General features: G+C 42.1%; 2 protein-coding genes and 1 long non-coding RNA gene across 7 annotated transcripts in view; 1 reads left to right on the top strand and 2 right to left on the bottom strand.

Moving 5' to 3' along the window:
• The window catches only part of LOC119469436, a 24,225-nt gene extending 13,910 nt beyond the window's left edge, over window positions 1-10,315 (bottom strand). For 2 of the 3 annotated variants that reach the window (XR_005198229.1, XR_005198230.1), the window contains exons 1-2: window positions 10,253-10,315; window positions 8,861-8,995 (exon numbers count right to left, since the gene is read on the bottom strand). This is a non-coding gene — a long non-coding RNA (uncharacterized LOC119469436). Of the gene's footprint in view, window positions 1-8,584; window positions 8,609-8,860; window positions 8,996-10,252 lie in introns of those variants that run through there. The other variant, XR_005198228.1, reaches the window with a different exon arrangement.
• Window positions 1-10,550, top strand: part of LOC108295644 (zinc finger protein 845-like) — a 43,261-nt gene extending 32,711 nt beyond the window's left edge. The window contains exons 4-6 of the mRNA XM_037734676.1: window positions 359-485; window positions 7,883-10,196; window positions 10,300-10,550. Coding sequence (XP_037590604.1) covers window positions 359-485; window positions 7,883-10,196; window positions 10,300-10,375 — 2,517 coding nt within the window. The 3' untranslated portion in view covers window positions 10,376-10,550. The remainder of the gene's footprint in view (window positions 1-358; window positions 486-7,882; window positions 10,197-10,299) is intronic.
• Window positions 1-13,614, bottom strand: part of LOC119469431 (zinc finger protein 160-like) — a 609,418-nt gene that overhangs the window by 486,992 nt on the left and 108,812 nt on the right. The gene's annotated exons all lie outside the window — the stretch shown is intronic.

The raw sequence follows: 13,614 nt of genomic DNA, 5'->3' as shown, positions 1-13,614 counted from the left end.
TACAGGCGTGAGCCACCGCGCCTGGCAAATTTCAAACATTTTCATAGCGAGAAAGCTGCATTGATTTTTTGGTTTGTGTATTTCTTTTTTTTTCTTTGAACACATTTAATAGCTGTTGTGTGTATTTCTTGTATTATCCACAAACACAAGAAATCCATACCATGAGGGAATCATGACCTCTTCAAAAGGAGTAATAAACACAACTGGGAAGACATAATGTGGTGAAAAATCCCTTTCTCCATTTGTCAGAACATTCCGTACAATTAAATCCGTGCTTCCACCTCTCTCCTCTTCTCATTCTCTGTAAAGATAAGAACGCCTCCCATAACCATGTGGTTAAAATATGTTTTTATTTCAGGGTCCATTGACATTCAGGGATGTGACCATAGAATTCTCTCCGGAGGAGTGGAGATGCCTGGACCCTGCTCAGAGGACTTTATACAGGGACGTGATGTTGGAGAACTACAGGAACCTGGTTTCCCTGGGTGAGGACAACTTCCCTCCAGAAGTAGGGATGTGCTGTTGCTTATCTTTGTATTTTCTCTTGTTGCCTCTTGGGAGCCGGGTCCTTGCTTGACTAAAATGGAAGCTGTATTGATTTTGAAATGAAAAGCTTCATGATGCAGCATCTGGACTTTAGCTGTCCCCTCTGTTTAGATGTTGTGCATTCTTCATCATACCTCACGGGGGCTTCCAGAAATAAAGTAGGCAAAAAGCTGATGGCAAGCCAGGTGCAGTGACTCATGCCTGTAATCCCAGCACTCTGGGAGGCTGAGGCTTGTGGATCGCTTCAGTTCAGGAGTTCAAGACCAGCCTGGCCAACATGGTGAAACTCTGTCTCTACCAAAAATGCAAAAATTAGCCAGGCATGGTCGTGCCCTCCAGTAATTCGAGATACTAGAAAGGGTGAGGAAGCAGAATCGCTTGAACCTCTTAGGCAAAGGTTGCAGTGAGACTAGATCACGCCACTGCACTCCAGCCCAAGCTACAGAGCAAGACTCTGTCTCAAAAAAACAAAAACAAAACCTTCTGGCAGACTTTAAAGATATCCAGTTCCCTGTGTGTTACTCCTGTGCTTTTTATTCAGTAGTTCCTAGAAAGAAGCTTGATTTCCACATATTACAATGCTCTCTAAGCATTCCTAAGGAGGCAGTCAGTGGAGGAGTGGGAAATATTTTCCTCGATCCATCTGGAATGTCTTCTTTCCCAATGAAACATAGGGCTGCGATGCTAGAAAAGCTCCAGCGCATCATGTTTCTTTTTTTTTTTTTTTTTTTACAAGCAGGATTCTCTTTCTGACCTGTCGTCTCAATGACGAAGCCGGGGAAAGAGCCCTGGACTGTGGAGAGTCAAGTAAAAATAGCAGAAAAATCTAGATGGGTGGGATGTATTGCAGGTGTAAACACAGTGGGAGCTCAGATGGGCAGAGTGGAAGCTACACCTTCAAATAGTGTGTGGGGATGTGTGGCCATAAAAAAGGATGAGTTCATGTCCTTTGCAGGGACCTGGATAAAGCTGGAAACCATCATTTTCAGCAAACTGACACAGGAACAGAAAATCAAACTCTGCATGTTCTCATTCATAAGTGAGTGTTGGACAGTGAGAACACATGGAGACAGGGAGGGAAACCACACATTAGGGGAGGGATAGCAGGGGGTGGGGGACTAGGGGAGGGATAGCATTAGGAGAAATACCTAATGTAGATGACGGGGTGATAGATGCAGCAAAGCACTATGGCACGTTACCTTTGTTACCTTTGTAACAAACCTGCTTGTTCTGCACATATACCCCAGAGTTTAAAGTATAATAATAATAAATAAATATACGAAATACATAAATAAATAGTGAGGAAACTCTCTGCAAGCGGGAGAATTCTGTGGGAAAAGGAAAGCTTAAATTCTGAGATCTCTGAATGGACATCTTTCTTTGTCCCCACTTGTCCTTCTGTTTGCTATTTATTTATTTATTTTTGAGATGACGTCTTGCTCTTTTCCCTAGGCTGGAGTGCAGTGGCACAATAGTTTACTGCAACCTCTGCTGCCTGGGTTCACATGATTCTCCTGCCTAAGTCTTTCAGGTAGCTGGGACTACAGGTGTGCACTACCGCCACACCTGGCTAATTTTTGTATTTTTAGCAGAGACAAGGTTTCACTATGTTGGCCAGGCTGGTCTCGAACTCCTGACCTCAGGTGATCTGCCCACCTGGACCTCCCACGGTGCTGGGATTACAGGTGTGAGCCACTGCGCCCAGCCCCTCTCTCTTTCGATGTGCAGTAGTTTGATTTTTGGGCGTTCTAGTGATGCTGCAGCTCAGAGACAAAGGCAGAGTCTTTATCCATGTCATCTGGCTCCTGTGACCTCTTTGGTTTCTTGCCTCTGTGGCACAGGGAGGGCTGTCAAAGGGTCTCTTCCCCTTGTGGTCTCCTCTGTACTTGATTCCATCTGATGCTCCATTCTCTGTCCCTATAGCTCAGAGCTGAGGCCTCCATACACCTGCCCCTTGACCTATTCAGATTCCATCCCATTTTCTGTACTCGCAACACACAATCAGGAGATGGGAAACATGGGCTCTTCCATTTTTGCATCTGGGGCCTATACCAATGCCTAGAGCTTTCTCTGCTTGTTTAAATCATCTACTTGTCTATTTGGACAAAAAAAAAAAAAGGCCACATACAGTGGCTCATGCCTGTCATCCCAGCACTTTGAGAGGCTGAGGAGGGCAGATCACTTTAGGTCAGGAGTTTGAGACCAGCCTGGCCAACATGGTGAAACCCCATCCCTACTGAAAATGCAAAAAGTAGCTGGGTGTGATGGTGTGTGCCTTTAATTCCAGCTACTTGGGAGACTGAGGCAGGAGAATCTCTTGAACCTGAGAGCCGGAGGTTGCAGTGAGCTAAAATTTCACCCCTGCATTCCAGCCCGGATAACAGAGCAAGACTCTGTCCCCCCCACACACACAAAAAAAATCAGAAATGCTTTTCCTACTCTCACATGCCACCTTGCACAGAGTGCCTCAATTCTGATCACCAACATAAGTGGATTTCTTCCCAACCACATCCAAATCTTGAATGGACACAAACTGAATTTCTTGTGGTTTAATTCACTTCTGACACTGTCTACCTGGAGTTAGAGTCAGATCTCACAGGTGAAGGGTTGAGTTCCCAGGCCGGCAAGGGCAGCCCCCGACCTCAGATGCCAGTTGCAAGTGTAAATTGTCACATGTTCCTCTGACCAACCAGCTGTGAGTTGGGTTCCCTCAACCCCTTTCTTGGGTTTGATTGCTTTCTTTTTTTGTTTTTTTTTAATATATGTATTTTTACATAAAGACAGGGTTTCACCATGTTGGTCAGGCTGCTCTTGAACTCCTGACCTCAGGTGATCCGCCCGCCTTGGCCTCCAAAGTGCTTGGATTACAGGCATGAGCCACCACGCCCAGCTGGGTTTGATTGCTTTGCTAGGGTGGCTCACAAAACTCAGTGAAACACCTTCTTAGGTTCATGATAAAGAATGTTTCACAGGACACAGAGGGACAGCCAGATGAGAAGATTCACAGAGTGAAGCACTAAATTCAAAATGAATAGTCATTCTCTGATATAACAGTTCCACACATTATTGATATAAAACAAAGAACACAAAGACCATCATAAAAAATAGGAAAATGAGTCGTGCTCAGTGGCTTATGCTTGTAATCCCAGCATGTTGGGAGGCCAGGTGAATCATGAGGTCAGGTGTTTGAGACCAGCCTGGCCAACAGCGTGAAACCCTGTCTCTACTAAAAATACAAAAACTAGCTGGGCGTGATGCCACACACCTGTAGTCCCAGCTACTCTGGAGGCTCAGGTGGGAGAATCACTTGAACCTGGGAGGTGAAGGTTGCAGTGAGCCAGTATCATGCCACTGCACTCCAGCCTGGTGACAGAGGAAAACTCCGTCTCAATAAAAAAAAAAATTAGAAAAATGATTATTAAATCAATAAAATCCAAGATCATGTGTAATATATAAAAATGTACTGGATGAACGTAGAAGTAGCTTAAACAAATAACCGTGAACTTAAAACCAGAGGCGTCTTTGCAGTGAGCTGTGCTCTACACAAGGACTGTGGGGAGATTCACGGGTGTGCCGTGCCCCAGGCATCTGCCCGTGTTCAGCATTTGGAAGCTCTCATTTCCCCATAATTTAGGGATTTGCATGGAGGCTTCACCACGTAGTCATGATGATATTAACTCAGCCTCCAGCCCCTCTCCCCTTCCTGGAGGATAGTGGATGGAAGTGACTGTTCCATGTTTCTAAGCCTGGCCTGATCTTGCTGGAGCTGAGCCCCATCCAGGAGACCTTAGAGGTTTCCTCATTAGGATAAATCACCTTCCCATCACCGGGGACATCCCAAGGTCTTCGGAACTCTGTGTCAGGAACCGGGGAAGAGACCAGTATATGCGTTTCTTCTTATGTCACAAGGTTCCTCAGCCATTCTTCAGTTATGCTTCACCCACGCTACTAGTGTGTGTTACAGAGGAGTGGGTAGATTTTTCTGAGATGGCTACTCAGCCGGGTGGGAAAGAGAGTCAACAGAAAGACCGTATATTGCATCCTCAGGTCCTCTTGGAAGTATAGCTCACTGGAAAGATGCCTCTGGTTTGAAGTTCACTGTTACTTGTTTAAGCCACTGCTACTTTCATCTTATACATTTTTTGTTTGTTTGTTTTTTAAGACGGGGTTTCACCATGTTGGTCAGGCTGATCTTGAACTCCTGACCTCAGGTGATCCGCCCACCTTGGCCTCCAAAGTGCTTGGATTACAGGCGTGAACCACCACGCCCGGCCCATTTTATACATTTCTATATATTACAGATGCTTTTGGATTTTACTGATTTAATAATCAGTTTCTTTTTTGTGTGTGATGGAGTCTCGTTCTGTCACTCAGACTGGTGTGCAGTGGTGCAATCTCAGCTCACTGCAGCCTCTACCCACTGGGTTCAAGTCATTCTCCTGCCTCAGCCTCCTACGTGCGATTACAGGTGTATACCACCACGCCCAGCTAATTTTTGTGTTTTTAGTAGAGATGGAGTTTTACTCTGTTGGCCAGGCTGGTCTCAAACTTCTGACCTGAAGTGATCCACAAGCTTAAGCCTTCCATAGTGCTGGGATTACAGGCATGAGCCACGCACCCAGCCTCTCTCTACTTTTTTATTGGTCGGCTCTCTTGTTGTTTTTTTCCATTATTGAAAGTCGTATGTTGAAATCAACTAGTATTACAGTGGAGCAATTTATTTGATTCTGTAAACATTGGCTTTAAATATGGAGTTCTGATATTCATGCTTATGTATCTCTAGTTCTTGTATATTAATGGTGAATTGACCCTATTATCATGATATAATGTCCTTTCTTGCCTCCAATAAAATAGTTTTGAGTTAAAACATATTTTAGTTTTGCCAGCTCTGCTCTCTCTGGATGACAATTGCTTAGGATATTATGTTTTATCTTTTGTGTTATTTTCTGTTAAAAAATTTTTTAGATACAGTGTCTTGCTCTGTCACCCAGGGTGGAGTGCAATGGTGTCATCGTGGCTCACTGCAACCTTGAATTCCTGGGCTCAAGTGATTGTCCTACCTCAGCCTCCCTGGGTAGCTGGTACAGGTGCATGCCACCATGGCAGGCTAATGTTTTAGGTTTTTTTTTGTAGACACAGTGTCTTGCCGTGTTGTTGAACTTGGTCATGATCTCCTGGGCTCAAGAGATCCTCCTCAGCCTCCTGAGTACCTGCGATGACAGGCCTCAACCCCCATACTTAACTGTTGGTTTTTATTTTTCAAATTGTAGCATATGTGTGTCCATAGGGCTAATATGAGTCTTCTGTGGACAACAGGTAGTTGGCTCCTGTTGATTCAGCCAGTCTTTTTCTTTTGAGTGCAGAGTTAAGTATTTACATTTGAAGTATTACTGATGGAGAAGACCTTACCGTTGCCTTTCTGTAATTCTTGTAGGTTTTTTTTTTGTTCTTCCTCATATACTGCTTTTTGTGTTTCATTGCTTTTTTGTGTAGACATGCTTTGATTCCCTTCTCATTTATGTTTTTATTTTGTTTTGTTTATTTGTCTTTGAGATGGAGTCTCCTCTTTCACTCAGGCTGAGTGCAGTGGTGCAATCATGGCTAACCACAGCCTCTGCCTGCCAGGCTCACATGGTTCTTATGCCCCAGCTTCCTGAGTAGCTGAAACTACAGGTGCCCATCCCCTTCCCCCAGCTAATTTTTATGTTTTTTGTTTGTTTGTTTGTTTGTTTTTTTGAGACAGAGTTTCACTCTTGTTACCCAGGCTGGAGTGCAATGGCGCCATCTCGGCTCACCGCAACCTCCGCCTCCTAGGTTCAGGCAGTTCTCCTGCCTCAGCCTCCTGAGTAGCTGGGATTACAGGCACGCGCCACCATGCCCAGCTAATTTTTTGTATTTTTAGTAGAGACGGGGTTTCACCATGTTGACCAGGATGGTCTCGATCTCTCAACCTCGTGATCCACCCGCCTCGGCCTCCCAAAGTGCTGGGATTACAGGCTTGAGTCACCGCGCCCGGCATTTTTATGTTTTTAGTAGAGATGAGGTTACACCATGTTGGTGAGGCTGGACTCGAACTCCTGATCTCAAGTGACCCACCTTCCTCAGATTCCCAAAGTGCTGGGATGACAAGCATGAGCCTCTGTGCCCAGCCATTGTTATTATTTAAAATAGTTTGTCTTTTAGCTTTTATTAAACATGTAAGTGGGTTAAGCATGATTACACTGTGAATATAGCAATCATGTTAGTGTCCATTCCTTTCATTATGAAGAACTGAAGTGTGTTATATAGATATTTGGTGGAAGTTATAGTATAATAATGAAACTTAAAATTTCCATAACCTGGCCTGGTGGAGTTGCTCATGCCTATAATCTCAGCACTTTGGGAGGCAGAGGCAGGCCGATGACCTGAGGTCAGGAGTTCAGAACTAGCCTGGCTAACATGATGAAACTCCATCTCTACTAAAAATACAAAAATTAGCTGAGTGTGGTTGTGGGTGCCTCCAATCCCAGGTAGTCAAGAGACTGAGGCAGGAGAGTCGCTTGAACTCGGGAGGCAGAAGTTGCAGTGAGCCAGTATCGCGCCATTGCAGTGCTATGATTATTTGACAATACAGAATTTCCACTGGATTTTGGTTATCTTTACATGAGCTCATTGTGGTTATTTATCAATATAGTATGTGTGGTTCTTTAGCATTCATTTGTATACAGTAAATACGCTATAAATATTAAGAATATATATTTTCGGCCGGGCGCGGTGGCTCATGCCTGTAATCCCAGCACTTTGGGAGGCCGAGGCGGGTGGATCACAAGGTCAGGAGTTCGAGACCAGCCTGGCCAAAATGTTGAAACCCCATCTCTACTGAAAATACAAAAATTAGCTGGGCGCGGTGGCACATGCCTGTAATCCCAGCTACTCAGGAGGCTGGGGCAGGAGAATTCTTTGAACCTGGGAGGCGGAGGTTGCAGTGAGCCGAGATCGTGCCATTGCACTCTAGCCTGGGTGACAGAGTGAGACTCCGTCTCAAAAAAAAAAAAAGAATATATATTTTTCTCTTCATTGAGGTGACAGTACATATTTTTTGCAAAGCGTTATACACTTTAGGGTCACTGTGGAAAAATACTTCCTCCTTTAGGCTTACACGTTTGTCCCATCAGTGTTTTGTCATGATACTGGAAATAGGCTTCAGTAGACATGGCTTGAAGTCCATGTAATCACCCTTTATTTATTGAAGAGTCTCACTTGTTTTGTGTTCCTCTTTGTGTGTCATATTTATACATTTTAGTATTATTTACCATTTGTATTTAATTGGAAACCTATTTGTGTTTATATTTTGTAGATATCTCTCCCAAATACAAGATGAAGGAGCTCTTGTCAACAGCACAAGGCGATACAGAAGTGTTCCACGCAGGGATATTAGATAGACATGAAAGGCATCACATTGGAGATTTTTGCTTCCAGGAAATTGCAAAAGATATTCATGATTTTGAGGTTAGAAATAGCCATGAGGCACTCATGAGAAAAATTGAAAAGTTTCCTTGTGGTACAGACCAATGTGATCAAAGGCATGCTGGCAACAAGCCTATTAAAGATCAACTTGGATTAAGCTTTCATTCGCATTTGCCTGAACTGCACATATTTCAGATGGAAGGGAAATTTGGTAATCAAGTTGAGAAATCTATCAATGATGTCTTCTCAGTTTCAACATCCAAAATAATTTCTTGTAAGCCCCAAACCCATATTTCTAATAACTATGACAACAATTTCCTCCATTCTTCATTACTCACACAAAAACAGGAGGGTCACAGAGAAGTATCTTTCCAACGTAATGAGAAAAAAGCCTTTAACTGTAGCTCTTTCTTGAGGAAACATCAGAAAATTCATTTAGAAGAGAAACAATATGAATGTGATGTATGTGGCAAGGTCTTTAATCAGAAGCGATACCTTGCATGCCATCACAGATGTCACACTGGTGAGAAATCTTACAAGTGTAATGAGTGTGGCAAGATCTTCAGTCAGAAGTCAACCCTTACACGCCATTGTAGACTTCATACTGGAGAGAAACCTTACAAGTGTAATGAGTGTGGCAAGACCTTTGGTCGAAATTCAGCCCTTGTAATTCATATGGCAATTCATACTGGAAAGAAACCTTACAAGTGTAAGGAGTGTGGCAAAACCTTCAGTCAGAAATCATCTTTTGTATACCATTGTAGACTTCATACTGGAGAGAAACTTTACAAATGTGAAGAATGTGACAAAGTTTTTAGTCGCAAATCAGACCTTGAAAAACATAAAATAATTCATACGGGAGAGAAACCATACAAATGTAATGTTTGTGACAAGGCTTTTGGGCGTGATTCACACCTGACACAACATACTAGAATTCACACTGGAGAGAAACCTTATAAGTGTAATGAGTGTGGCAAAGCCTTTCGTGGGCAGTCAACACTTACTTACCATCAGTCAACCCATGGTATAGGGAAACTTTACAAATGTAATGACTGTCATCACGTCTTCAGTAACGCTACAACCATTGCAAGGCATTGGAGAATCCATAATAAAGAAAGATCTTACAAGTGTAATAAATGTGGCAAATTTTTCAGACATTGTTCATACCTTGCAGTTCATCGGCGAACTCATACTGGAGAGAGACCTTACAAATGTGAAGAATGTGATGCAGTTTTTAGTTGCAAATCAAACCTTGAAAGACACAGAAGAATTCATACTGGAGAGAAACCTTACAAGTGTAATGAATGTGGCAAGACCTTCAGTCAGATGTCATCTCTTATATGCCATCGTAGACTTCATACTGGAGAGAAACCTTACAAGTGTAATGAGTGTGGCAAAACCTTCAGTCAGAAGTCATCCCTTACATGCCATCATAGAGTTCGTACTGGAGAGAAACCTTACAGGTGTAATGAGTGTGGCAAGACCTTCCGTCATAATTCAGCCCTTGTAATTCATAAGGCAATTCATACTGGAGAAAAACCTTACAAGTGTAATGAATGTGGCAAGGTTTTTAATCAACAAGCAAACCTTGCTTGTCATCGTAGAATTCATACTGGAGAGAAACCTTACAAGTGTAATGAGTGTGGCAAGACCTTCAGTCAGATGTCATCTCTTGTGTGCCACTATAGACTTCATACTGGAGAGAAACCTTACAAGTGTCATGAGTGTGGCAAGACCTTCCGTCACAATTCAGCCCTTATAATTCATAAGGCAGTACATACTGGAGAGAAACCTTACAAGTGTAATGAATGTGGCAAGGTTTTTAATCAACAAGCAAACCTTGCACGTCATCATAGACTTCATACTGGAGAGAAACCTTACATGTGTAATGAATGTGGCAAGGTTTTTAATCAACAAGCACACCTTGTACGTCATCATAGACTTCATACTGGAGAGAAACCTTACAAATGTGAAGAATGCAACAAAGTTTACAGTCGCAAATCAAGTCTTAAAAGACATAGGAGAATTCATACTGGAGAGAAACCTTACAAATGTGAAGAATGTGACAAAGCTTTCAGTCGCAAATCAAACCTTGAAAGACACAGAAAAATTCATACTGGAGTGAAACCTTACAAATGTAGGGTTTGTGACAAGGCTTTTGGGCGTGATTCACACCTGGCACAACATACTAAAATTCACACTAGAGAGAAACCTTAGAAGCTTAGTTAATGTGACAACGCCGTTAGTGGTCAGTCAGCACTTAATCACCATGAAGCAATCAACGGTATAGGGAAACTTTACTAATGCAATGATTGTCACCAAGTCTACAGTAACACTACAACCAATTTGCATTCTCCAATGCAAATCATTGGAGAATCCATAATGCATGGATTCTTGCAAGCATCATCAATTTGGCAAATTTTTTAGACATTGTTCATAACTTTCAGTTCATTGGCGAACCCATACTCGAGAGAACCCTTACAAATGTCATAACTGTGGCAAGGTCTTCAGTCAATTTTCATCTTATGCAAAACAGAAAAATTCATACAGAAGAGAAACCTCACAAGTGTGATAATTGGGGCAAAGCCTTCACTTCATGTTCACACCTTATGAGATATTAGAGAATCCATACTGGACAGAAATCATACAATTGTCTTAAGTGTCACAAGGTCTTCAGACAGAGGTCACTCCTTGCAGAACATTGAAAAATTCATTTTTGAGATAATGTTCTAAGATGCGATGAGTATAGCAAACCATCAAGCATTAATTGACATTAGAGTCAATTCTGCATTGACTTGAGTTTGAGTTGACTTAACATTGAGTTCAAGCATTAATTGATATTAAAGCGTTTATGTTAAGAGGATTGGGCTGGGTGGGGTGGCTCACGTCTGTATTCTTAGCACTTTGGGAGGCAAAGACAGGTAGATCACTTGAGTTTAGTTTGAGCCTAGCCTGGGCAACAGATGTAAGCCACTTTTCCCCGCCTGTTTTTGTTTCTTTAGAAAACTGATAGAGATTTTTATGGGTATTGTGTTGACTCTAAATCACATTGGGTTTTATAGTCATTTAATAATATTTCTCCAATCCATCAATATAGGTTGTATCTCTATATGTGTTTTTAATCATTTTGATCAATGTTTGTAGATTTCATGGTACAAACTTCTCACCTTTTTACATTTACTAAGTATTTCTTTAAGTTCTCTAGCAAATAGAAGTGTGTTTTTAATTTTCATTTAAAATTGTATTGTTTTATGGAAATTCAGCTAATTTTAAGTGCTAACTTTGTATTCTGCAATTACACTATGTTTATTGTACCAATAATATTTTGGTTGATTCTTTGTGATTTTCTTTTTTGTTTTCTTTTTTTTTTTCTTTTTCTTTTTTTTTTTTTTGAGAGGCAGTGTCACTCTTGTTGCTCGAGCTGGAGTGCCATCGTGTGAGCTTGGCTCACTGCAACCTCCGCCTCCTGAGTTAAGTGTTTCTCCTACCTCAGCTTCCTGAGTAACTGGAATTATAAGTAACCCCCACCATGCCTTCTACTTTTTTTGTATTTTTAGTAGAGATGGGGTTTTACCATGTTGACCATGTTGGTTTTGAACTCCTATCTTCAGGTGACCCTCCCATTTTAGCCTCCCATAATGCTGGGATTACAAGGGTAAGCCACTGTGCCCAGCGAGTGATTTTCTACATAGAAAGTCATGTTATCGGCCGGGCGCGGTGGCTCAAGCCTGTAATCCCAGCACTTTGGGAGGCCGAGGCAGGTGGATCACGAGGTTGAGAGATCGAGACCATCCTGGTCAACATGGTGAAACCCCGTCTCTACTAAAAATACAAAAAATTAGCTGGGCATGGTGGCGCGTGCCTGTAATCCCAGCTACTCAGGAGGCTGAGGCAGGAGAACTGCCTGAACCCAGGAGGCGGAGGTTGCGGTGAGCCGAGATCGCGCCATTGCACTCCGGCCTGGGTAACAAGAGTGACACTCCGTCTCAAAAAAAAAAAAAAAAGAAAGTCATGTTATCTGCCAAAGAAAAAAACACACACACACATATATACATATATGTGTGTATATATAGATGTGTGTGTATATATATACACATATATATGTATGTATAGGTGTATATATACGTATATATGTGTATGTATAGGTGTATATATAAATATATACACATATATACATACATATATATATATATACCTATACATACACATATATATGAGTAGCTGGGACTACAGGCTCGAGCCACCACACACAACTAATTTTTTTTTTTTTTTTTTTTAGTATTTGAGTAGACAGGGTTTCACCATGTTGGCTAGGATGGTCTTCAATCTCCTAGCCTCGTGGTCCACCTGCCTCGGCCTCCCAAAGTGCTGAGATTACAGGTGTGAGTCACCTCGCCTGGCCCTGACAAATATAATTTTACTTCCTTCTGATTTGGATGAGTTTCATTTTTTTGCTATTTAATTGCTCTGGCTAGGACAGCCAGTATTTCTTGAATAGAAGGGATGACAGCATTCTTGAATCATGTGAGATTCAATAGAAAAAGCATTTCATTTTCCCTTGTTGGTTAATTCACTGTGATCATTTCATGGATGGTCTTTATATTTTTGAGGTAAATTTCTTATCTACCTATTTTGCTTAGGATTTTTATGAAGGATGAATGTTGAATATTGTTAAATGATTTTTCTTGATCTATTGAGATAATGTGGTTTTTATCTGTCATTCTGTGCAAATGGTATATCACATTGATTTGAGTACATTGAACCATCCTTGCATCCCATGAATAAGTAGAACTTGAATATGTACAATTCATTTTTATATTCCCTTGAATACAGTTTGCTAGTACAAGGATCTTCAAGAAGTTCATGGAAAAATACATATTATGAACAATTTGTGCGTGAATTTCACACTTTTTGCACCAAAACAGACTAGTACAAACTTGTTATAACATGTATGAACAGGCTATAGTTTGAGGCACTCAGAAGGATAAGACAAGACTTTTTGAAAAGAGCCTCTATGAGAGGAATACAAATTCTGCTAAAATTGAAACAAGGAGAAACATTAAATATATGATACAATCAGATGCAGTGGCTCAGGCCTGAAATTCCAGTGCTGTCAGAGGCTGAGGACGGTGGTTCCCGTGAGCCTAGGGTTTCAAGACTAGCCTGGGCAACAGGGGGACCTCCTCTCTGCTAAAAATTAAAAAAAAAAAAAAAATTGGCCACGTGTGGTGGTGCACACCTGTGGTCCCAGCTACTCAGGTTGCTCAAGTGGGAGGATGGCTCGAACCAGGGAATTCGATGGTGCAGTGATTCCTGATTTCCCCATTGTGCTCCAGCTTGGGTGACAGAGCTAGACCCTGTCTCAGGCAAATAAATGAGAGGCATAATTTGTTCTTTGAAATTAAAGGGCAGGGCGCGGTGGCTCAAGCCTGTAATCCCAGCACTTTGGGAGGCTGAGGCGGGTGGATCACGAGGTCAAGAGATCGAGACCATCCTGGTCAACATGGTGAAACCCCGACTCTACTAAAAATACAAAAAATTAGCTGGGCATGGTGGTGCGTGCCTGTAATCCCAGCTACTCAGGAGGCTGAGGCAGGAGAATTGCCTGAACCCAGGAGGCGG

The sequence above is a fragment of the Cebus imitator genome, unplaced genomic scaffold, assembly GCF_001604975.1.
Source record: "Cebus imitator isolate Cc_AM_T3 unplaced genomic scaffold, Cebus_imitator-1.0 Scaffold654, whole genome shotgun sequence".
NCBI lineage: Eukaryota > Metazoa > Chordata > Mammalia > Primates > Cebidae > Cebus > Cebus imitator.
This window is presented reverse-complemented; position numbering and strand designations above follow the sequence as displayed.